This window comes from Nesoenas mayeri, assembly GCF_963082525.1.
Source record: "Nesoenas mayeri genome assembly, chromosome: 1".
NCBI classification, from domain to species: domain Eukaryota; kingdom Metazoa; phylum Chordata; class Aves; order Columbiformes; family Columbidae; genus Nesoenas; species Nesoenas mayeri.
In genome coordinates this window covers 96,349,595-96,377,288 of record NC_137541.1, presented here as the reverse complement: position 1 = coordinate 96,377,288, position 27,694 = coordinate 96,349,595, and the positions used below count along the sequence as shown (strand labels likewise).

General features: G+C 40.1%; 1 protein-coding gene across 2 annotated transcripts in view; it reads left to right on the top strand.

Annotated features, from left to right (window-relative positions):
• Positions 1–27,694, top strand: part of CYFIP1 (cytoplasmic FMR1 interacting protein 1) — a 79,571-nt gene that overhangs the window by 9,458 nt on the left and 42,419 nt on the right. Inside the window, exons 2-15 of one of the 2 annotated variants that reach the window (XM_080361527.1) lie at positions 11,198–11,321; positions 11,583–11,672; positions 13,100–13,177; positions 14,206–14,307; positions 15,552–15,733; positions 17,092–17,188; positions 17,329–17,457; positions 18,748–18,852; positions 19,027–19,118; positions 20,362–20,479; positions 21,162–21,284; positions 23,828–23,953; positions 24,237–24,403; positions 25,807–25,954. In XM_080361527.1, coding sequence (XP_080217653.1) covers positions 11,205–11,321; positions 11,583–11,672; positions 13,100–13,177; positions 14,206–14,307; positions 15,552–15,733; positions 17,092–17,188; positions 17,329–17,457; positions 18,748–18,852; positions 19,027–19,118; positions 20,362–20,479; positions 21,162–21,284; positions 23,828–23,953; positions 24,237–24,403; positions 25,807–25,954 — 1,674 coding nt within the window. In that variant the 5' untranslated portion in view covers positions 11,198–11,204. Of the gene's footprint in view, positions 1–11,197; positions 11,322–11,582; positions 11,673–13,099; positions 13,178–14,205; positions 14,308–15,551; positions 15,734–17,091; positions 17,189–17,328; positions 17,458–18,747; positions 18,853–19,026; positions 19,119–20,361; positions 20,480–21,161; positions 21,285–23,827; positions 23,954–24,236; positions 24,404–25,806; positions 25,955–27,019; positions 27,529–27,694 lie in introns of those variants that run through there. The other variant, XM_080361526.1, reaches the window with a different exon arrangement.

Below are 27,694 nucleotides of genomic sequence, written 5' to 3'. Positions count from 1 at the left end.
AGGTTGCATGAGAAATTCACATGTGACTGAACACCAAGTGCTTTTAGTTTGGGAAGTTGAGATTTTCTAAAAAAACCCGCCACAAACAAACAAACAAACCAACCCCAAACAAACACCCCCCAAAACAAACAAACAAAACACCCAAACAAACAAAAAACACAAAACCCCCCCAAACAAACACAAAAAAAACCCCTATTCTGTGCTTTAGCATTACTTTTTCCTCCAAATGGAAAGCCTTGGAAGCCTGCTTCCTCTCCTGCACCCCTCCAGCGACAGGGCAAGGCAGCCACATTGCCCTGTAAGAGTCTAATACTAAATTAATTGTTTCCATTGTGTGGCCATTCTTCTGGGACTTGCTGCGGTGCTGGGATGGGATAATTCAGCTTCAGAATTTTTGTTTTCCCTTTTGCACCCATTAAGCCTTTTTTTCATTCCAGTCACAAATGTATTTTTGAAAGCTTAACAGTATGTCAAATAGGTTACACAAAGGACTGTCAGCTGCTGTTTGCTTTCTTCTGTCTTTTACTTTAATCAGGCAGGCCAGTAAATGATGTGAAAAGCATTTTTCTTCGCTCCTTCAGCTTATGCAAATCTGTTGCTTAGAAACAAAGAGGAGCTCCAGTCCCGAAAGGAACATCTTAGCTGATCCCCTTGGCAAAAAGGCAGATTGTGCTGTCCAGAGCACAGAAAATGAGCATTCAAACCAAGAAGATCCAGGGCGTTGCTGTTCTCTCCAATGCTTCAGTTACCAGTCTATTAAAATGTTTTCTGCTCATTCTGAATTGAAAGGTATACAGCTGAACAGCTGAGGCTTTTGAAGTTTAATTAAAATAGAACTAAAAGGGAATTTTCGAGAGAGATTTTGGAGGTTGGAAAGAAAATTAATATTACAGTAATCACTATGCTGTTCTTGGAAGAGAAAATCCATTCCTTTTGTTAGCCCCTTCACAAGGGCCCTTTGTGATCAGTCTCACAGTTTAACTTGGGTAGGAGTATTACACAGATTATAGAATCAACTTTTCGTCATAGAAAAATGATTTAATTGATTTTCTGCAAGCCAGTAGCATAGAAGAACGATACAATGAAACAGAAGGAGCCTGAAAATGTTTTGTTGCTATAGGGATAAAACTTCTGCTGCAGTGTAGACCAAACCTATTCTTATGGGAATGTTGTCATTAGTTCCTGTGGAGTCCACTGAGGTTGGTCTCATAGACCTCAGTTTAACAGGCCATTCAGTCATCTTTTTAGATTTATCCCTATTTTAATCTCTCTCCTTCTGTGCATGGACTGCTGAATGCCTTTGTTTCTCCTTTTTGAAGGATATGCTCCCTTTTCTTTAACTGCTGTATATAGAATTTTCCTGTTTTCTGCCATGCTATCCTGTCCTGTAAAGCAGGGTAAGCTTTGATTTATTTATGCCTATTTTTAAAAAGCAAAACAACTCAGGTAGATACATGTTTTGATTCATGGGTTGTACAATTTTAATTTGTGGTATACAAGCCAGACCTGAGATTTTATTTTAATTTAAGATTCAAACATGCATTTGCAGACTTAAGAAAGAAAAGGGGCAATGTCAAAGGAAGTGCTGTTTAAAGTGCACACAGACTTCCTCTTTGTTTTATTTTGAGCCTGGGAACATGTACAAACATTTGGGGATCAAATGCATCTGTTTAAAAGAAGATGAAAAAATGTGTCCAGTGGACTCCAAAATGTCATGGGCTGTCCCTTCAAAACACCTCTTTTCAGTCAAATGAAACAGTGCTCTTATCTGCAAAGTCATAATATTTTCTAGAACTTCTGTAATCCAGCATTTTTTTGGTAGTTGTTTAAACTCCACCTTAATTATCTCACCCCTTGGCATGAGTCCTCACCAGTTATTTGAAGAACTAGTAATTTTTTCACTTACAAATGTTAATGTTTGAGATCTTTTGGGGTTATGTAGAGCATGGTCTTAACCAAAAACAATTCTTCAAATGTCTCAAGCCACCTCTGATTTCTTGGGGTGTATTCTCACAGTAGTATTTGCATGTGTTTTATTGGTGAGGGAGTTATGCTGGCGTCAGGAGCTCAGATAGTACTGGGTGCAGCTGTGGCCCATTCTGTGCAGCAGCAGCAGATGGGGTGTGCTGCAGCACCTCTTCTTGCCCCACTCATGCACTTGCGCTGCCCCATCCCTGAACATGCTGTGGCAGCTTTTTTTCATAGAATCATTTTGGTTGGAAGAAGACCCTTAAGATCATCAAGTCCAACCGTTAACCAAACACTGTCACTAAAACATGTCCCTGAGAACCTCATCTACATGTCTTTTAAACACTTCCAGGGTGCCCACTTCCCTGGGCAGCCTGTTCCAATGCCTGACTCCGTGAAGAAATTTTTCCTACTATCCAAATATCCAATCTAAACTTTCTGTGGTGCAACTTCTGGCCATTTCCTCTTGTCCTATCACTTGCTACTTGGGAGAAGAGACCAACACCCTCCATGCTACAGCCTCCTTTCAGGTAGTTGTAGACAGAGATAAGGTTTCTCCTTAGCCTCCTTTTCTCCAGGCTGAACAGCCCCAGTTCCCTCAGCTGCTCCTCATCAGACTTGTGCTCCAGACCCCTCACCAGCTTCGCTGCCCTTCCCTGAACTCTCTCCAGCACCTCAATGTCTTTCTTGTAGTGAGGGGCCCAAAACTGGGCCTTTTTCCAGTGGAGAAAGAGAGAGAAACTGTACTCGAGTGGGTCAGGCTTTGCTGATCCCAGCTCAGAGCTTGGTGTGTGTAGCACGTGGATGCCAGCTGCAGTCCCAACCTGCTGATCCAGCCTTTTGTGACTGGGGGCCCCAGCCTCTCCTGTGGAGTGGTGGGAACTTGCCCTGGAGTTGTGATGGCCAAAGGATATGTTTTTCCTGAACTGTTTCAGGTGTTTGAAGTGTAACAGTCTGCATTTTGAATGGATTCATGCTTCGTTTAAACTCTAAGTTTTCTTGCAGCTTGTGTTTAAATGACTGAAAAGATAAACTTTGGAGAATTTCTTTATTTTGTTCTTTGAGGTTTATATTTAAGATACTGGTGTCCAAGAATGGTGAAGTAAAGGAGTCCCTGTGGTCTAACTTGTACAACTTGTAAAAATGAAGAGTTTGTGATAATTTCGTTGCTCTTTTGCATCTGAATTATGACTTTGTTTTTTCGCTTTGTTCCAGGATAAGCACTTGGGCTCTTGCATTTCCCTGTGGGCCTTATTGCTGTTGGTTCATTACAGTGGCAGAATGACCAGAGTTGCTGCTGCTTTGACTCTTCTCGCCCCGAGATTAAACATGGCTCAACTCTTTGCCCATTTAGCTCTTCCCACCTGTCTTGTCAAATGCCTCCAGAGGTGGTGGTGTGTGCGTTTGGGGCAGGGAGATGCCATGATTTAACTTGAACTAGCGATACAACCATGATAGCCACTCACTCACTCCCCCCTACCAGCCCCAGGTAGGGAAGAGAATCAAAAGGGAAGGGAGAAACTTGGATTGAGATAAACACAGTTTAATAAAATAACACAATACTAATACACTACTACTGAATAGATATATAAAATAGAAATAGAATATAAAAGGTACTCAGTGCAATTCCTTGCACTCAGCAGCCAGTCCCAGGAAGCAGCACCTGGTCCCAACAGCTGATCTCGGGGAGAGAAAAAAAGGCAGAAAAGGCCCAGAGGCCGATCTAAAGAAAATCCTGAACAGAACTCCCCTGAACAGGTCTCTGAAAGCGAAGAGAATGCGAGAGAGTGGCTGGAAGATCCCGACTCTCCTTAAATAACTAGCATGATGCTACTGGGATGGAGTACTCTTACTGATCAGTCTGCTTGTCAAGGTCTCCCCTGCCTATGTCCCCTTTTCTTGATGTCTCACTCCTGGGGACAGAATGCTCAAAAATGTCCTTGGCTCTCAGACCAGAGCAATTAAAAACTCTGTGCTGGGGTGTTACATCTTGTTCTCAAACTAAGTCCAAATAATGACCGTGCTAGTTATGAAAAAGAAAGGTTTCTAACTGCATGAAGAAAACTAACTCATTTTCAGTCAAGCCAGCACAGCAGGGAAAGGGTCTGTCAAAAGAGAGAGCAGTGGTAGGTGGGCTGCTCTGAAGAGGACAGGACCTCAGGAGGGGTTTGCTCTGTGGGTGCTGCCATGGGGACAGCTGGGGCAGCTGACGATTCGTTCAAGAGCAGGTGGAAGGTACTTTACTTTTCAGCACCTGTTTTCAGAATCCATCTGAAAAGTGGGGTGAATGAGTAAAGTTATTTCATCCATCACTTTTTCATTTGCCTCTACTAGCTTGCTGCAGCCCTTCATGCCAGGGCACCATAAGGACACAACTGAGTAAAGGCACTCATTTTACTCTTAGAATATTTGGGATGTTCTGGTAATTCAGTTGAAGTTAAGCTGAAAAAAAAGCACAGAATCTTTACATTGTTGTCTCTTTCATGCCTTTTTTTTTTTTTTTTTTTTTTAATCTGAGGTTAACGATAAAGGAATTTACCCTTCATGAACAGCTGAGCTATTGCCTAAATGAGATGACCCTTTGCTCACCTGATCAGCTCGAGTTCCCTGGGTGGTGAGGTTGGCTGCTGGGCCTCCATGTGTTGTATCAGTGCTGGAGAAAGGTTCCGTCTCCATAGCATTTTCTGTTCACTCCTCAGACCTTTCCCTTGCCCTGCTATCAGCTAAACCCTTCTTTTGTTTTCCATGGAAGTTTACCTTCCAGGGCACGAAGCGATCATGTGGTAGCAATAGACTTGGTTATATCCATCACCTAATCTTTCTGGTATGCAGCAGCGTGGCAAAAGATGTGCTATAAGAAGCTGGTGGCAAAAAGCCACCTGGAAGTTGTCACTGTGTATAGATCGCTACCTGTTCCAACCCTGCCTTGCTGGATTTTCGCTCTGATGGTTGCGTGAGGATAAATCCTTACAGATTTCAAGGTGAGGGTGCCCAGGTGTTCCCAATGTGTCGAATTATTGAGTGATGCAAAGGAAAAAAACGTCCATTGGCTATGGGACTTAGGATTTAATTATTTTTTGCTCAATTTAGGGAGGATTAACATTGTTACTTCTTTTTCCCAAAGGCAGAGCCGGGATTGCAATGAAGTGACTGCCTGTGAGTGCTGTGTGATAGTCTAAATTGGTGTCGTCTGAAGAAAAGTTACTTTCACTGTAGCTTGATACTCTCTACTTTTTGCTTTGTTTTGATTTGTTTGTTTACCAAAGAACTGAATTATACTATTTGTTTTCTGTGGGAATGGTCACTTCACAGTCTTAGTCCAGGGGATAATGCCAGTTTGCAAAGAATTTAAATAGCATGTGTACTTGTACCTCTCCAAGCAATTACTTCCCATTCTTTCTCTATATATTTTGACGGTAATCTATCTTTTGATTTTTTCTTTTTAAATGTCTTGTGATAACACGATACCATCCTCATAATCACCTGATCTTGTCTGACATAGCCATATATTTAATCTGATAATTTTTGTGGTGAAGGGCTTTTATTTTTCTTCTGTAAGCAGATACCATCAAACCCAATTATCTGAGGTTGAACTTTTTATGTTGGGAATTGATGTCTTTTTAAAGCTCAACTGGATAGATTCTTAAGGCCATTAGGGGCTGTTTCTGGGGAAGTCTTGGCCAAATGATTATGACAGAGCCTAAAGAGGAACTGCGTGGTAATTTCAGCATTTCTAATAAGATCTCAAGAAGCCTGCAGTTACCTAAGTTCGTTTGCTTTACCCGTATTTATTTTTTTTAACTTGGTTGCTAGATACGAGTTAGATCTGTTGGATTGTGTGCACTGTTGCTAAACACATGTAGGAACTATCTCCTGTCATCAACCATCATTTTCCTGTTTTAGCTTTTTATAGACTGAGTGCCTGAGTTGTCTTTTGATCTTATCTTTGATAAATAATGTGGTCTGCTTAACTCCGTCACTGTAAGAAATCTTAGAACCTCAAAGTTTTATTAATAACTACTTAAGGCTCTAGAATTTTGGGGATTCTTTTCAACTTTCAGCTTGAAAGCAGCAATCTTCTCTCTCACAGTGATTCCGAAGTTAAGGCTCTTTTCTGTACTCTCTGCTTTCTCAGTCCTTTACCTTTTGGGTTTTTTTTTAGTATTTCTTCTTGTCAATTTTCTATTTTTTCATCCAAAAGACTTTTCACCATAATTTGTTCCTAATCATATTTTTTTCTGGATAGTCTGGAGCTTCATGAGACCTGAAAGCATGAGGCTGAGAGAAGCATCCTGGCTGTTTTCTGATATGCTTGGAATTAAGAATATAGATATTTTGCAAAGACTTCAGCATTATTCTGTAATGATGGAGATGTGGAGACAGTGCCTCTATAAGGATTGACACTCATGTCCTCTGAATACCAGAGCAATGCTGTGAGCAGGTCACTGCCTACCACACAATTGCATGGCTGTGAACAAGAGTACAGAACTATGACATTTAAAAAAAATTGGCAAATCTCTTGTCTGAATGTGTTTTGGTGATAAGCCAGCTCTGAAGTTAAATCAAAATGTAAAGAATACTAAAGGGACTTCAAGGTCTGCTGCCTTTTTTTGTTTTGTTGTGGACAGAATGTGATGAGGTGGCTCAGTGAGGTTCTCTGTGGCACAAGATTTTCTGAGCAAATCAGGTCCAACCAGGGCTCATCTCCTTTACAACTGAGGAAAAAGAAGAATATCTTAATTTAAGCTAGTCACTGGCCTTGCAATAACGGACTTAAAGGTTCCCTAAAACCCTGTGATTGATACCTCTGATCCTTGGACACGGTGGGACTTGGCACTGCAAAGCTGAAGCTTGCCTATGCAGGAGACAGTGACTTTCTTGCTTTGAAATCCAGAAAAAGGAGATGAAAATCAGCACAAATGCTGTCGTCTCCTGCTTAGAAAGCTGGGTACGCTCATCAAACACTGAAATTTAGCAAAACCAGTGTATGCATTCTTTCTGCGGGAGAGAGGATGTCAGATGATAAATGGTTTTTCATTAAGTTATGTCCATGAAAATGTGTTCTTGGAGTGCATTTTGACGTTACTGCTGTAATGATGGGTCCCAATACAAAGATAAAAAGAGGATTATTTCAGAAATAATTATTACACGTCTTCTATCCTGAAAAATCTCAGGTAGGTACAAAGGTGAAAGCACAATATTGTAGGAATTTAGTAAGAAAGTAATTCTCACAGCTTGGGTAAGTTTACTAGTATAACTACAGCTATCAGTATGACTACAGCATTTTAATCTGTTCTCATTTAGGGAAACGCCTAATCAGACTGCAGCTTCTGAATTTTGTAGGTAGATCTTTGAAGTTTCTTATGTTCTCTGCCAAAAAAAGAGTCTGTTAAAGTATTACCTCTCCTGCCCAGTGATTTCACCTGTAAGAACTCATAGTTAAAGACTCTTAAGGAAGCAAAACTATCAAATTTTGTGTCTTGGGATTTTTAGTTTTCTTAAATTAATTTTTCTGAGACTTAGGAAGGAAAAAGAATTCTGGTTTTGCCAGCCTTCCATCATTGTACATTAGAAACAGCCACTGTCATTTACAGCTGGTTTTATTAACAACAACAGCAAAAAAGAAAGAGGAAAAAACCCCTTGAACTTGAAGGAAATATTTTCTCTCCTGGTCCCAGGGCTTCCACATCAGGTAAGGAGACGGCAATCAGCTTGTGATGGTGTCACCAGACTGTGGGACATTGTCTCCTGCCTGACAGGGCGAGTGTGTCCCCTGTACCAAATATGCCTCAATGGCGGTCTGTCCAGCTGTGCACGTGCAGAGGTTCAGGTAGGGAGGAGGAAGCCGGTGTCCTCAGAAGAGCCTGCTGGCAGCCGGGCCTGTTGCTGCAGGCTGGTCTCAGCAAGAGGCTGCGATGGTGTCTCTTCAATAACACGCACTAAAGAAGCGCAAGTGAAAGGCTCACAAGGCGGCTGGTGCGACCTGGAGCGCAGAGCCCTTGGGAAAGCCCGAGTGATGGAGCATCCGACCCTCGCCGACTTCACGTCCCACTCACCCTCAGGAGACGCGCTGCATTTGGGTTTGCCGAAACGAGTTCTGCAATGCAGAGCCAGCCCCAGTTCCTCCTAGCTACCGGTGGCTAATTTCTCAACCACAGTGACCATGCCTTTATCACAGAATCATAGAGTGTTTTGGGTTGGAAGGGATCTTCAAAAGTTATCCAGTCCAACCCCCTGCACTGAGCAGGGACATCTTCAGCTAGATCAGGTTGCTCAGAGCCCTGTCCAGCCTGGCCTGGAATGTGTCCAGGGATGGGGCATCTACCACTTCTCTGTGAAACCTGGGCCAGTGTTTCACTGCCCTCACTGTAAAAAATTTCTTCCTCATGTCTGGCCTGAAGGGTGAATCGTGACCTTGCAGTGTTTGCAAATGTGTTGAAGCTGGGCAGGAAGGAGCTGCTTCCTCTTTCACATCTCACTAGGTACTCAAATAAAAAAGCCAGAGGGCAGGAGCGTTGAACATGGCCAACAAAACTCTTAGGCATGTGGATACATTTTGGCAAAACTACACAGTGGAGCTGTGAGTGAGCGACCTTAAAACACAAAAACTTTTGTCTCCACCTGATTGCTTATGTTTTCCCAGTTCAAAAAATGCTGATCTGTCTTTGGGAAATCGTGCCAAAGGGCTTGGAAAATTGTGGCTCTGGCACAAGGATTTCCCAGATGTGTGCTATGAAATAGGTGGCAGCATAAGTGAGATGGCATTTTGCTTTCGCTTATGTTTTGTTTTCTATTTTTAAATTTCTTCCCAGTATTAAAACCAAACAAATCTAGAGATAGCCCGATAGTCTGAGAATAGAAAGCTGATAGTAGAGCATCACTCCTGTGCAATCATAAATATTGAGGCTCAAAGCCTTGCAGGTGTGCTTTCTAAAATAGCACACAGGGGGATTAAGGGCCACGTTTTCAGGATATTTGTTTATAGTGCTGAAGAAACACCAGCCAGGAGCTTTTGTGGCTGCCTGGCTCTCTCCTGCAGCAGAGACCCAGGTCATCAATGGACCTTGTTTTGGGAAGAGAAGGAAGATGTGAGGACTGGGGAGAGGGTGTTGATACTTTTCTTTCATTAAATGACAGCTCCCCTATGAGTGGACTTATTAAGAGCAGTAATTTTTGGCGCAGAACAGGCAACCATTTTCCGCTGTGTTTTTGGAGTGCAGGTGGAGCAGTTTTCTATCACGTGCCCCTGGCTGTGCTTGCTTGGAGCCCGTGTTTTGTGTGTGTTTTCCTCTCCTGTGGTGCAGCGGGGGAGAGCAGGCTGCGAGGAGGAGAACTTTCAAGTTGGAAGGAGCCTCTCAGTTAAACGAACCTAAGTAAAATGTTGTGTTTTCTTTTTTAGCTACAGTTTGATTTATAGATACTCAGGCCAAAAAATAAAAATATTGTTTATTCGAAATGCTCTGACTTCTTGGCAGCTCTCTTCTGTTCCCTCTAGGGTAAAACTGTTGAGAGTCTGACCTCCTCCTCACAGGACTTTTTGGCATTTGTTTATTTATCAAACGGAGGAGGCCGTGGGTTTTACCGGTCTCTAATTTAACTGCGGTTCATGTGATGGAGCTTGAGCTGGGTGTAGGCAGGTGTTGGGCAAGCATCCCAGCACAGGTCTGCCAGACAGCACTCCTGTCAGTCCAGTCCTTCCTCGTCTTTTGGCAGGAATCACAAATTGCACAACGTGGGCATTTGTTTATTTATTTATTTTAACAAAAAACTCGCACTCTCAGGCTTGAAGCAAGGTTTGGGCTGGGGTTTCAAGAAGCAAAAGGCCTCTGGACTTTTCCGATGGTGTTTTTTTAAGGCTGTTGGCGAGCTCTCTCTGTAACGGGGTATGTTACTTAGCTCTGCGGCTATGGCTTGGGGCGTGGAGCTGGTCTCTGAAGGCAGGTAGGTTGGTTGATTCTGGCTGGTTCCTTCCTTCCCTTGGCTTTGGGTGTGTGTGTTGGGATTTTTTGTGTGGTGTTTTTTTTATTATTATTATTTCCTGCTGAGCACTTCCTTGGAGGTAAAGCTGCTGTTTCCATGAGGTTTTCCTCAGGAAACCATGATTAGGTAAGAGAAAGTGAGGAGGTTTTTCTGCCGTCGCACTGAAAGTGCAGGGAGCAGTGGGACAGCCAGCCCGTCCCATCTCTTGCGCGGTGAGCTTGTGGCAAAACTGTAGCAGGATCTGCTTGTTCTGCTCCTGGTGGGACTCCGTGGGGGTGCTGGGTGCCAGGCAGGGCCCTGCAGCTTTGGGGCACAGGTGCTCGGTGTTCCTGGCCCCCTGGTTAGAGCTGAGAGCAGGTTCAGCCACTGCTTGCACATTGGGTGTGCGGTCGTGTTCTGGTACAGGTGGGGAAAGTAACTTGCAAAGCCCTGCAGAAGAAGAGACAGCTTGATTAGAGGTCTTACCTTAAAAATGAGGAATTTTTTACTCCACCGAGGAGAATGAGTAGATTATAGAAAAGTGGATGATTGAGTTGTTCCACCCCATGCTTTCTTCCCAAAATTTCTTCTTGTTGCTGTTCAAACCCCCACGCAGTGGCAGCAGTCACAGGTGTAGGGAGACTGCCGTGACCCTGAGGGGTTTTGTTCCTCTCTGTCACTAACCCCTCGAAGCAGATCTGGATGTCCTAGGATGTGAAACACTAGAGACCGCTGGCACCTTGTGACAGCCAGGTCTCCTGAAGATGGGTTAGTAGTGGTATCTGTGTATAAGGGTTTGAAAACTCGTCAGCTCAAAACTGAAACCTTACAGGAAAGTTTTATGCCTGCACTTGTTACAGAATTTTTCTGTCTTTATTGTGACTGAAGCAAACCCCAGAATACCTTTTCTTCTAATTTAACAAGAGAAGTGTTCCTTTTTTTTACAATGCATTAAAGGTCATAATCCTTTCCTCTATTTTTGTGTATTTCTGGTGTACAGCCGTGGGGGTGGAGAAACATTTCTCAACTCATAAAAGCAAGGAGGAGGATGTTAGTCCTAAAAGTCTTTTTTAAACTTGTATACTAAAAAAAAACTGGGTTTCAGTTTGACTGTTTCTCTTCTGTTAGGGTTGTAGGGAAACTGTACATTTCCAACAACATGAGTAGTTCCCTGCTCTTTATATTACTAATTTGTTTTCAGTGTATGTGATATAAAAAGCTGTGTGTATGTGTGTACATATTTATAGGTATGTATGTATTTTTTAACCAGGTGCAAAATGACTGCACAAGTAACGCTGGAGGATGCCTTGTCCAACGTGGATCTCTTGGAAGAATTACCATTGCCAGACCAGCAACCATGTATTGAACCTCCGCCATCATCTCTGCTTTACCAGGTGTGTTGTTATTATAGGAAAAAGATTTTTTTCATTTCCCATTGCTGTTAAGAAAAAGAGTGTATGCTATTTAAAACAAAGCACAAACCAACAAAAAAAACCAACCCCAAAACAAACAAAAACCCCCAACACAACAAAACCAAACCACAAACACAAAACCAAACCAACCAAACAAAAAACCAAAGTGTGTTTATATTTGCAATATGTATAAATATTCTTTTCCCTACCAAGGATTAAATTCTGCATTTACTTTCTCTGCAGCCAAACTTCAACACTAATTTTGAAGACAGAAATGCATTTGTCACTGGCATTGCAAGATACATTGAGCAAGCCACAGTCCATTCTAGCATGGTAAGTATCTTCATGGTGAACATCTTCAGATATATACTTTTATGTTAACTTGAAATAAAAGGAGAGGAACATGTCGTCTTGCATTTCATTATAAAATTGTGGTCACAGAAAACCACAAGCGAGGTGACCTACAACACTTCTATGAGGCTGTGAGATGAAAAAAATACATGGCTCATCTTTTTTTCACACATGCACTTCTTGATAATTTTAAAATGATCTTTCTCCTTGATCAGCCAATGTTGCTCAAAAGTTTCTTGCGTTCGTTATGCATTTTTCCAGTATTCTGGGGTGAGTTGGTTGTATTGACAAGTAGCTGCTGTAACTTGAGTGAAAAATTACCTTCCATCCTCCCAAATATCCACTACTTCTCTGTCAGTTTAGTGGTGTTGAAGGTCTTTTGTTGGCTTCCTCATTGTGGAGCGTGGATGTTAGTGGTGTATTGGTATGCTTTTGTGTAAGATGTTCTCTGTTTTTTAACAGTCCCACAATATAACGTGAGACTTCATACCAGTAACTCCATCCATCTCTGCTGATGGTGTACCTGTGTTGGTTTTTTTTTTGATACAAAAGAAATTGCAGGCTGCAAACACTGGTCTATACTGAACTTGTCATTTCATGACATTCTTGGAAAATGAGGAGTAATATAATGTCATGCAATTCTATAAACCAATTAACAAATAGTGGAATAGGCAGATTAAGCACCTGATTACATGCTACTGAAAATTATGTAAATTTACACCAATCTCTTCTTAAAATTATCCGGACACTCCTTAACCTCTTTTGATTGTTTAGATGTTGGAAGCCCTCTCCTTGGACAAGGAAAAAAGGAAATTGTTCTGCATGTGCTGACTCCTTCATTCTTGATCATTCTACCTGCAGTATCAGAGTTTAAAAAGAAAACAAATACCTCCCCTACCCCTTCAGATTAGCATTTTTTAATAGATCACAGTGTCTTTAGTTTGGGGAAGAAAGCACAACACAAAAACCAATCTGAACTGGGGAGATAATAATTTTTTTCATTAGGTAGGCGTAATTGCTATCGTTTTTGCTTAGTGATCTGGTAGGTTGTTCCATGGTATGATGATGTGAATTCTCTCAGAATTACGTTGGGCACTAAAACAGATGACTGAGAAAGAATGAGGTTTATGTGAGCTGTTGGATTATATTATAGGCAAGCTGGACATCAGTAGCTGGTCAGCTCTAATTCATGTACTATGTCAGCTTAGCCTATGAATTATGGTAATATGATTTTACATACCTACTGTATGATGTATCATTCATTCAGCTTGAAATAAATTTGTGTCTGTACATGTACATTATGATAAAAGAAACAGGTTTGTTTGGGCAAGGTTTTGGAATGATGGAAGACAAGTGGATTTAACCCTTTTGATTACAATGCCTAATTACGCTGGGTGGCTTTCTTACAGAATGAAATGCTAGAAGAGGGTCAGGAATATGCGATCATGTTATACACATGGAGAAGCTGCTCAAGAGCCATTCCTCAGGTAAAGGATGAAAACTAAACTCTCATGCATCTTGTGAACTTCCTTCTTGTTTTGGTACATAGTTGCATGGGTGTAGCTTTATCAAGAATCTACGAAATGTAGTCTACTTTGACTCCTCTATAGGCAAGCTGAGTGTGCCATAGTGTCTTCTAGCACCTGAAGACCAGTTGGTCTCTCCTTTGTGTTAATCTTACTGATTGACTCAAGGGCGGTATAGGGGTAATGTGCTCTAGAAGGAAAATCTTTGATTGTCATGTCTGTTAGAGGTAAACATTTAATTAATTTCATTCGAGAGAATGGACCCCCCCAACTTAATACTTAAGTTCAGAACAGGTTTAGCAGGTGGCATAGCGTGTAATAATTATAATTCAGGTTAAACATTAAAGTTTCTAGACATCCTAGGTAGTAATTTTCTGAATGTCAGAGCTATGCAGCATTTTATTGATCTGTATGCAAATTAAACTCCTGTGAACAGGTGAGAAGTCCATAGGCAGCCTCAAATGTCTGGGAATGGTTGTACAAAGGTGGGAAGAATATTAAGGTGAATCAGAAAACTGAACAAAATTATAACCATGAGCTCACACCTGCCTGCTTTATAAGGAGTTTGTAATGCAATTATTTTTGTCCTCAAAGAAAGTCTTGTCCTGTGGTTTAAATATTTAGAGCGGAAAATAGGTAATCTGTTTTAATTTCTGGGTTTGGCCTATTTTAGTGCATGACTTTCAGCCACTGTCTTAATAGTGTGGAAAGAAAATAGTCCTAACCATACAGAGGTGTTTGAAAACTAAATTATTTACTATGAGGTAACAGAGAGAAAAATCTTAGTGGGTTTTTTTTTCCGTTTCTTTTTTAACGCATACAGTTAATCTTGGAATAGTAGCATAGAATTACCAAAACCAGCAATTTATGCCTTCAGTTTATTTCTTTAGGATGATAATACATTTTCTCAAGTTGACTTTGGAGATCTTAGTTTCTGAGACCTTATCAGGAAAAGTTCCAAGTGTAATGATCTCTTTAATTGTCCACAGGTCAAGTGCAACGAGCAGCCTAACAGAGTAGAAATTTATGAGAAAACTGTGGAAGTTCTGGAGCCAGAAGTCACAAAACTGATGAATTTTATGTATTTTCAGGTAAAAGGAATGGAAATAAAATTTGTCAGTAGGAGTATATTTTCATATTCCTGTTTTATATGCTTGATATGGTATATTCATTATATTTTGAAAAAAACAAACAAAACCACAAACAAACCAAACAAAAAAACCCCACCAACATATTGTCTCTCAGAAGGGCAGAATTTCTAATGCCTGCCTTAAAAACTTCTGGCAATCTCCATTAAGACTTTCAGCATAAAGTCGAAGGTAATTGTGTATGGTCCCTATGTAGCACATGGGGACAGTTCTGGCACTTTAGGAAGAAAGGAAATAGAAATATAATGTATTTCACCTGTATACATAAAAGTGTCTCAGCATAGGAACCATTTGTTGAGGAGTGAGGGATCCACAGTCTGGACAGCAGAGCAGCAGATGCAACTCTGCTGTGGAAATTCATAATTGAGGCAAGCTAACCCTGTTGCTGTGACCCGCCAGCCCCCAGAGCTTCATGGGCACTGGAGAATGGCCATCTGTCTGTCTGTCTTTCTTTCTCCTCCCATGCTGGCAGCTTGCCGCATGGTTCAATGGACTGGGGATGCTTCCAGGCATTATTTGGAGGGAGCCAGAGCCCACGAGCTCTGGAGCACACAGGAAGAGGAGACTGAATGAAATGTAATACTTCCTGTCATCTTCCCCAACTGGCGGATCTTGCTGACTATGAACAGTCTCCTTCTGTTCAAGGAGATTAGTGCTCTTAACTCAGAACAGATTCCTCTTTACATTCGAAGTTGCTGTCTTTTTTGTACTTGCAGTCCCGATCTCAGGTGGCCCTGATGTGTGCTTGGAAATAAGCCCTCAAATAAACATGTGGCAGGATGATTTGGGGAGCTGGCATGTACTGCTGTTAAACAGCATGCTGTGGAGTTTTTTATTTTAAGAGAATATACCTATAATCTACCTTTTAGTGCCTATACATTTGCTCACTAAGGAAGATGCACTTATTTCAGAGGGATGTAAAACTTGTATGACTTTAATCTCTGAAGAAGAACCTTGCCTCTTGTGCCAGGCAAGCTCTGTGGCAAAAATCCCTGACAGTGAGTTACACGGAGATGGAGCTAGAAAGCCTGTGCCGATGCCTTTTTAGCCTTGCATGCTTTAAACATTTTTCTGCTTCAGTGATGCTTTTCATTGGACCAGCCCCAGCTACACAGTGAAACCTTTTTCCTGGAAACATCATGGCTTTTATTCCCTTCTTCTTCTTCTTCTTTTTTTTCCCCCATTAGAGAAATGCGATCGAACGATTTTGTGGGGAGGTGAGACGCTTGTGCCATGCAGAGAGGAGGAAGGACTTTGTGTCTGAAGCGTATCTGATCACGCTGGGCAAGTTCATCAACATGTTTGCGGTATTGGATGAGCTGAAAAATATGAAGTGCAGTGTGAAGAACGACCACTCAGCCTACAAGCGGTAAGAGGCGAGGACCAGCAGGACCCCAGTTTCTGCTGCCAGGACACTGGCCTCCCACGAGATGGCAGCAGTTGCCCTTTTTCTGACAACTTTCTCTTCCAAAGTAGTCCCCTCATGTGTGGGACAGATTACTTTTAAACTAGGGATGCACTGCCTGCAGTTGGGCAGTTGAGTAAATCTGTTTTCTTCTGCCTTTTAATGCCCAGCTGTCAAATACTTCTCTTTTGGTGTATGCTAAACATAATAAATATACTTTGCTCAAAAAAGCTTTTCTTTTTAAGTTTTGAGAGGAAACTGCCCTTCTGGTCACTTGTGCCTATCCTCTCCTAATCTTTGGCATCCATTTTTGACATTTGTAGCTGAGAGTTTTTGCACTTGTTCTTAAGACATTTCAGCTTTGCCATTCAAAGTCATTGTGACTGCAGGTGTAGCAGGGAGGGGAAGAAGGTGGGATATCGGCGGCCGAATTTTTTGCTTGAGCTGCCAGGCAATATTTGGTATCTTTTGTTGAATATGGTGGTCAGGGCAGCAGGGGAAGACGATCTTTATGTCAGCTGTAGCATCTGTGATCTTTCATAAATAAAACCATTCAGGCATTGAATAGCCAGTTTATCTGTGCTGCTTCCACTTACATGAGATTTAATTTCTACCTCTACCAGTAGTTGCCTTTTGTAGTTGTTGTTGTGCCTGTAGACCACTTAAACTTGCTTGGTTTCCTTTTTTTTCTTTTGTCTTTGTAAGTGTGCTTCTAGTGGACAAACTGTTTTCTGGAAGGCTGACTTTTCCCAGGTTGTTGCGTGGCTTGGGTCTGTAGAGCCACTGCTGACCCCATCAGTTGAGGGATATACCCAATGACTTTTGGGTTGCATTGGGTCTTTTAACTAGGGTGCAGTGGGGGATTTGGGATTACAAAACAGTTAATTAGGGATAAATTAAGTCCATATCTCTCTTATAGTGAACTTTCCCCTTTTGAGCTATTTTCCTAAAAAAACCTTCCCTTTGTCTTTTATGAAACAAGCTCTTGATTTGTTGAGTCCACAGCCTGAGTTTGGATAACTCACTTGTATAAAGCTGTGGCAAAAAAGTAATGCCTGTGTCTGCCAAGTTCCCGTTCCACTTGGTTCAGGAGTTTGGAGGTGGGAGGTGCATGGAGGTTGACAATCGTGTATCAGCAGAGGGTGATACACCGTTGTACTGGCAGCTAAAGACGTGCTGACGACTGTCAGCTCCTGTGGTAGATTTGGGGATGAGTGTGTTTCTGTTGAGAAGAGGCAGATTTGGTTACAAGCATCATGCCAAAGGGAAATACTCTTTTCTTTTTTTTTTTCTTTCTTTCTTTCTTTCTTCTGTTTGCAAAGAGCTGCTCAGTTCCTGAGGAAAATGGCAGATCCTCAGTCCATTCAAGAATCCCAGAACCTTTCCATGTTCCTCGCCAACCACAACAAGATAACACAAGTAAGCTTTAATTGTCTTTTTGCAAAATACCTAATGCTTTACAAAACTGTTAAAATAAAATTCCTCCAGTTTGATAGTAACTCTTATTTCCCAGGAAGTCTAACTAGTTGACTAATATTATTTTCTTCTGTTTTTTGCAGTCTTTACAGCAGCAGTTGGAGGTGATTATTGGCTATGAAGAACTGCTTGCAGATATTGTAAATTTGTGTGTGGACTACTATGAGAACAAAATGTATCTAACGCCCAGTGAGAAGCATATGCTTTTGAAAGTGAGTTTCTTTCTGGTACAAAATTTAAAAAGAATTGTTCAGGCAGGACACAGATGTCTGAATTACTTCTTTTTTTGTTCTTTTTTTTTTTTTTGATTAATGAGCCAGATGAAACACATAACTCAAATTATTAATTTTTCTGGGTTTTTTTCCTCCTCTCTGTTGTCTTTTTATTATATTGCATGCTAAATCTACTTAGAAAGTTTCTAATCCATTTTTGTTTTTCATAAATTGAAGTTGAACTAATTGAACTGCAGCCTTGCTAGGAAACCAGTTCTATGGGAATATGTTTTAATAAAGTATGACAACAGAAAGGAACTACTGTGTTTTATTTTTAGATATGTGGCAAGTTTGTATAAAAAGCTTTTGGAGATGAGGCTGTGTATCAAAGGTTTCAGGGAACAAGTAGCTTAAAATTAGGGTTAGTAAGTAGGTAAGTTTAATTACCTGGAATATATACATATAGTAGGAGAGTGCTGGGCACTTTCAAGTGTGGTTGATCTTATCAGCTGCATGTCTTGCAATGGAAGAAAAGTATAGAGTAAGGACTGAAAATTTGCCTCATGACAAATATTTTGAGTCACTACAGTATTTAACTTCTGAAGAACTCTGTTTATTGGGACCAAATGGAAGCATCCAGAAAGAATACATAAACTCTAGAACATTTGCGTTCTGCCTGCAGGGGTGTCCAACATGTCTTTACTATTTAGGCCTTTTGTTCGGTAAATGTGCGCTTAGAACACATTAAGTGGCTGTTGCTCCACTCCTGCTATTGTAAATACTGAAGTATAACTTTATGTTAATGAATAACTTGAACAAAATGTAATTAGGTGGAGGTTTTTTTGGTTTTGAGCTCATGTGTGTCTAATTCAGAGATATGCTGAAAGCTATAAAAAGCAGTTGCTCAGAGATGTTAGATATAAAATTCTGTTACAGATTTGTTTGCACATACAGAATTTTAAGAAAACGGAAGTGGGAAAAAAAAAAGTCTTAAAATAGCTAAACTCTAGTTTCAGTGAGATTTTTTTTTGTATACTAAACCTTTATACAAACAAGTCGCATCTTTTAAAGGTAACTGGTCAGGCTAATGTTAATGTAAAACTTCTAAAAAATACTACAGAAATGTATGTATTTGAAAATGTATTCTGTTTGAAGGAGGCTGGGTGTTTCAGCCCTGCATTTTTAAAATATTACTTTTTTTTTTTTTAATGATATGAAGAACAGTCTTACTGCAGGGAGTTTTTACCTCTGAAGTCCTTTTGTGGAGAGGTTTACTTTTTTCTTTTGCAGGTTATGGGCTTTGGATTGTACCTGATGGATGGAAGTGTCAGTAACATCTATAAGCTGGATGCAAAGAAAAGGATAAATTTAGCCAAAATAGACAAATTCTTTAAGGTTGGTTAAGATGTGATCTTAATACATGTTTTTAAAGGTAATTCCCCATGCATTTTAAATATAATTAAGTAGAATAAAAATCACTTTGGACTATAATATGGGTAAATAATATTTATCTTTCACTAAGATCTGTGTTTAATAATTCATCTAATCTGATTTATTCCCTGTGTACAGCAGTTGCAGGTTGTCCCACTGTTTGGTGACATGCAGATTGAACTTGCAAGATACATTAAGACCAGTGCCCATTACGAGGAAAATAAATCCAGGTAAGGGGGAGAAGGAAACAAAGAGGGGAGCTTCTGGGCTGGCAAAAGTCCAACCATTGGAGTATATTTTCATAATCATCCATTAGCCCGTGGGTCTGTGGTAATTAATTTTAATAGGATTTTCACTACGGTCTACTTTTTGGTGTGGGTGTTTCACTATTAATGTACTTCGTGTAATAGACACAAATAGACAAGAGTTGTTTAAAGACCATTCTATGCTGCTGAGCTCATTCTTGGATCTGTGACATTTCTTATCACCTGGGTTGGAGGAAATGAACTTTATCTTACACTAATTTAATTTTTATTTTTTCTTTTAAATATGAAACTTTCTTTAAAAGAAATGAAGGATTTTACTAAGCAAGGTGAGCAGTAGTAGTGCATGGGTAAATAGGCATGTGTATATTGTATATGAAGCAGCAGCTTAGCTTGTCCACCCCTCCTTTTGTTTTTTTATTTGGCTAGGTGTGCAGCATAGCAAGGTGGCTGGAAAATGCAGCCAGTTGTTGCATAAATGGTTTATGGTTATTGCTTTGTTTTAGTGAACATTTCCATGCTCCTCCAAGACCTTCCCTCCATGCGGTTACATGAATTTAGAATGTAGTGCTTTGCATTTTAATTCCTGCAGAAAAAAATCATATAACCTGCATGTAGTTGCTGAGAGAAAATCAACAGCACTGGGCCTACTGAGCTACTAAAAATACGAGACTACTTAACATGACGTTCTTGGTAGCATGTCTTTTGTGTCCCTCTTGATAACATGTGGATACTATTTAGTAATGCCATTTTTTTTGTAGTTGGGAGCATACTGTAGGGGACTCTTCACAGTTAAGCAAGAATAACAAAAAACAATCTGAAGGTAGCTAGATGTATCTTGGAGCCTATACCTATACTTCTGCCTTGCTTTTCAATACTTTTCGGTCCTATACCTAAGTGTATGCTCCTGAAGAGAGATGCTGGTTTGTGTTTCATAGCAGCAGCCTTTAAAAAAAGCACAGAAAAGGAAAAAAAAATTAATACTTGGAAGAAGTGCTGTTTGAACTCAGAAGGGCAATCCATCACTAATGGATTGTTCAGGGTCAGAGGTAGAGGTGTGAGGAAAGGCCTCAAATAGAGGATAAAGAAGTTGGGCTTTTGGTTTTTTTTGTTTGTATTAAGTTTCATATCGTGGTTCTTTCTTTGCAATATCAGTTGTACTGTTTATTGCCTAAACTGATTTAGGTGTTTTTGTTGTTGTCTGAAACAGATGGACATGCACGTCTTCCAGCAGCAGTCCCCAGTACAATATATGTGAGCAGATGATCCAAATCAGAGAAGACCATATGCGTTTCATATCAGAACTGGCTCGTTACAGCAACAGTGAGGTGTGTGGGATTAGAGCTATTCGTGCAAATTTTACATCACTGATTAACAGTTTTCGTTAAACAGCTGAAGAGCAAGTAAACCTTATCTAGGTGAATGACAAAGCTTGATCACCTGAATCAAGAAAAGCTGTCTGCTGGGCTAGTACCTCAGTCTCTGCGTGACATTAGCACTATGTAAATCTAAAATAATAATGATGCATCATACAGACTGCAATATTCTTCCACTTATATATATATATATCTATCTATCTAGGATATATATCCTAGATCTTTTGACACATCTCATTTGGAATAGGCCATCTAGCCCTTACTCCAAATGGGTGCTTATAGCAGTTTAAGTTACACTTAAGAGAGTAGCTATTTTTTTTTTTTTTAAATATGCATGTATATGTACATGTATATGCATATAGAACCTATAGCATATATATAATAAGTGTCTTGAATTCATCTGCAACAATATTTTGGTGATTAGGAGTACTGGTGCTTTCCATTTGACCAAAATCTGTGAATTTTAACTCTGTAAGTGTCTGGAAGAGAAAACTGATATTAATGCAGGTGTCAGTACATGATGCTGTTTTAAGGCTTAAAAGAAATGTATGTAGAAATTTGGCTATGGATGCTGGATACAGCGTGTTCTGATGTGGATTTGGGGTTTCTTTGTTGTTGTTTAATAATGTTCTAGGTAGTGACTGGGTCTGGTCGACAGGAAGCTCAAAAAACTGATGCAGAGTATCGGAAGCTCTTTGATCTCTCTCTCCAAGGCCTGCAGCTTCTCTCCCAGTGGAGTGCACACGTCATGGAAGTGGTATGTTATCTGTGGAATAAAACCAGATGAAAAAGAGCCGGCTTGGTGAGGTCAGACAGGCTTTTCTTTAGTGGAATGAAAAACGTGTGTTGTATTTTGTTCCCTTAATTCCCCTCTTCCTTCACTCCTTTTCTCCTCCTCCTCCAAACCGCAACCTCGGGGGAAGGCTCATTAAGTTCTCAGGGTCCAGGTGTAATGCTGCTGCTTTGACGATCCGGTAGCATGTACAGTATCATGCAGCACATTCAACCTGTTGTATTTAGTGGGTAGGTGATCACCTGTGAGCCTTGACCAGCTGTTTTTGTTACTCTTGATACGTACATTTTGCAAACTAAGACTTTGTTATTTTCCTCTAAGCGTTGTTTAAAATTATATTCTGTTAGAGTTATCCACACCAGCATGCAGTCACACAGGAGGTGATGGAACAGCTTCAACTGGCTACATTTAGACGTCATCACTTACTAAATTTCAAGCATGTAAGGTCTTAACCAAAGACACAAAAATGAATGGAAAGGCTCCCATTGGGTTTAGATTAGGCTTTTAGTCAAAAGGAACGTAAATGTGGGGAAAGGAAAATTTGAGAGGAGATGAGGAGGAGGAGATAAAGAACCTGCAGAATAATTTATCTGTATTTTAATAATTTATTTTAAAACCAGATGCCAGTTAGAAAAGCGACTGTGTTCTTTTTCCAATAAGAAACTGCAAACCACTTAAGACAGAAGAAATTGAAGAGGGGGATACAGGAGTCTTTTCTTGTGCTGCAGAAACTTAGATAAAAGATGCACATCTTAACTGCACCCAAGCATGTTCTAGGAGGGATTGAAGCAGATTATGTATGTATGAGAGAAGCCAGACTTGCTCCTCCTCTGCCTCTGATGTCTGAGGGAGCATTGTGCCCCTCAGCACTACGTGAATCCAGCATGGTCACAGTGGGCATAGCTAGGGACCCATATTCTTTCTCTTCTGTATTTTTAACTGCCTCTTCTAAAAGCCAGTAGATGAGTCATGTTTTTTTCCTGTATTATCCTATGCCTATTTAAATCAACTGTGTATTTTATGGTGAAAATGTTGTTCTCGCTTTCTCCTTCGTAAGAGAGGTTGCTGTCATCTATTTCTGGCCTCTGCAACTCCCAGATTTTATTTCTGTCATTTCAGCTTCCAGACACTTTATTTCTGTCATTGCAAATTACTATATTCAGGCCCTCTCTTCACAGTGACGATCTTCTTATTTTATTATCTCTTTGTAGAAAGTCTTTCATTCTTAGCTGTTTTTATCCTCCCAGTTCCAGAACAAACTTTCTCTGAGGACCACTGCAGGTTTTTTGCCTATTATCACTGCATTTCTTTATCTTTCTGATTTCTGTAGATTCCCTTAAGTACTTCTCATGTAAGTTCATGTTCAACTTCTCCCTGTCCTTCTACTGAGAATTTATTCTGATCTGGAGTATTCCATTTGTCTTCTGCATTCACTCAGTATCCATAAACCCCCTTACATGCATCATGTTCAGATAAAAATTTTCAGCATAAGTTAAATGTCCATCTAACTTAAGAAGTTTATGCTCCCCAAATACTTCATCTTTGTTTAGTAATTTCACCAGTGTCCTCTCTGTAGCACTTAGGTTGCAGGGTGTGATGCTATTTTTTGTGATAGGTAAACTGCTGCAAATATTAATCTACTATAGCAGGCAAATCTATATTGTTCTACAATCAAACACTTATGCAAAGATAATATCAACCAGACCTTACTATTTGTTGAACTGAAATGGTGAGAAAAATGGTATTTGAATGTGACTAGGATTTTTCATTAGCTGTACCTTGATGGATCAGGCTGACACTGCTCAGGAACATTTTGAGCTATGTTTGCAATGACTGAAAAGGCGGTATTTAAGAGAAATGCATACGGTGCAGATGATATTGTCACAGATGCTACAACTATTCCCACACCTTTAAGCCTATTAAACAAGTAAACAAACAAAACCAAACCCAAACAACATACCAAAAACCCCCACAAAAACGAAGGAACAAAAAACTCCCAACCAACAACAAAAAAACACCAAAACCAAAACTCTGTAGTTTTCCAGTTGTCTTTTGAATTCTATATGTGAATATTTGGCGAGGTTGGGAGCTCCTCTTTTTGTAGGTAGGTGTGATGGATTTTTTTTTTTTTTGGTTATGCTTTGAGGTCTGTCTGTGTTTCTTGTGCTTGAAGTGGAGGAGACACTTTTGCCTACGCTAGCGTTTATTCAGTAAAAAATACCCTAAAGTGCATTACCTGCTGAGTGTGAATTGTGGGTTTTTTTGAGGGAATACAGGATCACTGGCTTTAAAAAAAAAATGTATTTGCCAAATTCTTGTTGGGCATTTCCACTAGATAGTATTTTCAGAATTTAGGCAGTTTTTGAGAATAGTACCAAATATTATTTTTCAGATATTCTTGAAAGCACTGGAGTATTTCTTAAGACATGTTATTTGTGTCCAGCTATGTTTTGTGTTTCTCAGGCCTTTTTTTTCCCCCATCTTTTTTCTCCCTGTGTGAACTGCAGTATTCATGGAAGCTAGTGCACCCAACTGACAAATATTCTAATAAAGATTGTCCTGACAATGCAGAAGAGTACGAAAGAGCGACAAGATACAATTATACTAGTGAGGAGAAGTTTGCTTTGGTTGAGGTAAGAAAAATCTTTTTTACAGGGATTTTCCAAAGATTAATTCTACACAAAGGGGATCATTCTCTATAAGCGTTTTCTATACACAGTGCAAAAAGACAGCATGCCCTGTGTTGACTCTGAAAGAGCATGTTTCCCTCCATTCAGTCTGTAGGAGGAGCACGGGGAACTTGTTAGTTACCCTTTTGTAATTTTTTGTCTTATTTGTATTTTAAAAACGGACTTTTTGAACAATTATGCAAACAAAATGTGAAAAATACACTTTTTAATTATTTTTTTTTGGCAGGTGATTGCCATGATCAAAGGTCTTCAAGTGCTGATGGGAAGGATGGAAAGTGTTTTCAATCATGCCATTCGCCACACCATTTATGCAGCTCTTCAAGACTTTGCCCAGGTCACACTCAGAGAGCCATTAAGACAAGCCATTAAAAAGAAGAAAAATGTCATTCAGAGGTAACAGTCTTGTTTTTATCTTCTTTATTCTTTCCCCAGAAAATTACTAAATTTGGTCCAGAATTGCAGAGCTGTTAAATTTTGCCTCTTCAAGTCTGTACTCCCCTACTAGTCTGTCTGATATTCAAAGTTAGCTTGCTTAAATATGTATTGGAAGTTGAAGAAGTCTGAAGTCTGGAGTAAAAAATGAACAGCTGCCAGCATGGCTACAGTAAGAGTCCAGACTGTCTTGAGCCACTTAGAACTACCGCATGAAGTCACGTTGCCTGTAGCTTATTTTTATTTTAAGGGAATATAAGTACTGTCATATTGAAAGCAAGATTGGCATTTTTATTTTGAAGAGAGGTGTTACGGTCCACCTTCCTTATGATTCCAATGTTTCTTTTCCTTGTGTCTCATGTTTACATGCCGCTCCATAGCCTTGTCTTTGCCCTCTTATAATCCTTGCCTTCTTATCGTCATCCTGCCTTCTTTCTCAGCTTCTGCTGCCTTTGGCTTATTAGCGTTACACTTCTCTTCCAAGTGCTCTGTCTGCTCACACTGATTGGTGGCATTTTCTGACCTTATTTTTTTATCCCTCATTGTTTGCATTTAATCTTGACTTATTTACCATTTGTTTACTCCCACATTTCATTGCAAAGTTCTTAGAGGTGTTCTTAGTCTTTGGCTAATTAGGCTATTGCTAAATGCTCTGATTGCCACAAAAATATCATCATAAGCTAAAAAGAAACAAATTACTCCAGAGTACCAAGTTTACAGGGAGAGTCTTTTTGTCCCAGGGAATTTTATGAAATAGGGAACTATTACTTTCGTACATGCTTGAATCTGGGAGGACACATTTGCTTGTTCATTCAGCACACCACAGGATATAGCAGATTGTGTTTCTGACAAGAATCTGATATCCAGATCAGTATTTGGAGTTAGAAGTATGAGGCTGCTTATAGAAATTCCAGCTGAGTTCCGGAGTTCTGCTGCAAACATGAATTCTACTGTTTCTTTTCATTTCAAGCCCAAATTAGTTTGGGCTCTTTAGTTTGGTTAATAATCTTCTTTGGTTTGATTGAATAATCTGGGTTTTGTGATTTAGGAGAACAAAATGGCTTGATGCACTTGCTAAGGATCTCAAGAGGTGAATGTTTCAGAAGTGGCTTCTGTCACTGGTGAACCAGTTTCAGAGGTCAGCTTTCTTCTGGCAGAGGAGGGCTCTGGACTGTCCTTTTTGATAAACAGCAAGAAGCAATTTTTTCGTGGATGTCGCATTCTTGAAGTTTTCGGTTTCTCTGAGCCCCCGAATGCTCTTGCAAAGTTTCTGTGCTTGTGGAAGAGTGCTTAAAAGAAAGTAAAACGTTCTCATCAGTGTACTTGGATGTGTGCTGGTCTGATGTAGCATGAATTGTGTTCAGTGTTTTGCAGGCCATCAGAAAGACGGTCTGTGACTGGGAAGCGGGTCATGAGCCATTCAATGACCCAGCTCTAAGGGGGGAGAAGGACCCCAAAAGTGGTTTTGACATCAAAGTCCCAAGGCGTGCGGTGGGACCCTCCAGCACTCAGGTATTTTCCTGTCTGGTGGTTGTGATATCTGTCAACAATTATTGCGTGAAATGTTTTCTCTCTGGCCTGAACTATTTAAAAGTTGCAGGTTGGTTTGTTTGGTTTTGGTTTTCATGCTAAAAATCTACTCTGATTAGATTTATATTTACAAAATCATACTTAATGAAAATCCTGTGTCTTGATTGCTGTCACTTTCTACTCCAATGCATAATTTTTCCAAGTGTTCCATCTCTATAATTTGACTTACCAGGAAGAAATATTTTCTCATTGAGCTCCTAATGTTTTTTAAATTATATTTGTGAGCTGTTTGAATTATTTCTTGTCTGATTCGCATCTCTGGTGTGGCTGGTGTTTCTCTTTTTAAATTAAATTATTCAATAGATGTCTGCTTAGTTTTAAAATATGTTTAAAATATAAATGATTGCCTATAAAATATAGGAGAGTATTTGACTCATGACAAGGTGCCTCCTACTCTTCAGTAGTGGATGATAAAACTGCTCCCTAATATCTATTTAAGCTGCTGCCGCTAAAACAAGAGGTACTTAAAGTGTGTTTTCTGTGGCAGTCATTGAAATCCCATACCTAGATGCTCCTTCTTGTTAACTCCATGTAATTATCTTTTTTTTATTTTATTTATGAATTTGTTTGGAGAGCGTATGGTCTGTTATTCATAGCTCATCTGAGAAAATGAGGTAATGAGCACTTTAGATTAAAAAAATGAGGGCAACTGTGGTTTGTAAATGCTATATTTTAATACCTAAAATCTGTGGGGAAGAGAGTGTGTGTGGATAATAATCTTGGGTAATAAAAAGTTGCTTAAATTGTGCTAAAATGGGTTTAATGAAGATTTTGGGTTGGGAATTGGAAAAAAATGTTTTGATTTCTAATTTTTTGGGGCAAGAAAATTTAATGTCACCACCGATGTGCTTCTCCTGTGCTCGGGATGTTTAATGGCTTTGTTTCACCGGCTGCAACAAGCTGTTTAGGGGACATGGTTCTTTCTGCCTTTTTTTCTGCTCTTGGGCTGTCGCACTTGTCTGTCTCGGCTGACAGGAGGAAGGGAGGTCAAATATGTCAATTTTAGATAGGTTTTTCTCAGTTTCATGCAGTTCTGAAATGGCTGTGTATGAATTGGTAATACTTGGAAATCCTTTTGAAATCACTGAGGAGCTTGTGGCTCTCTGAGCATCCTCTGAAACGATCGGGAGCTTTTCCCTTCACTTGAGGGAGCACCAGGCCGCAGCGGTCATTCTGAAGGAAGAAACCTTTCTGTGTGCCCTCCTCCGCATGCTTACTATGCTGCTTTTTTTTGTTTTTTAACAAACTAACACGTTTTCTCTGCTTCTATTTCCCCTTCCTTATTTACCCGTGTGTTTTTATTAACGGATTCTCTCTCCCCTGCCTGCCCCTGTCTGTTGGTTTTTAGCTCTACATGGTTCGCACTATGACAGAGTCCTTGAACTCTGCCGAGCTGTTGAAGCAGCTCAAGTCCCTGGGACTGGAAAAGCTATTGCATGTGACACACAAGTTTCTGAGGCAGTCCTACACCTATCCGCCTCTTTTAAACTTTGGTGGTAAGACATTTCCTTCTTACTTTTTTCTTTTTTTTTTTTAATTTACTTTTGTGGTGATGTGAACTGTTCCACTGCAAATGGTCTGCTGCTGAGTGTCAGTGGAGGTGCCTTTGGCTTGGGCAGGCATTTGTGCTGGTGTGCAGGGTAGCGTGGCATCTGTTCCTCT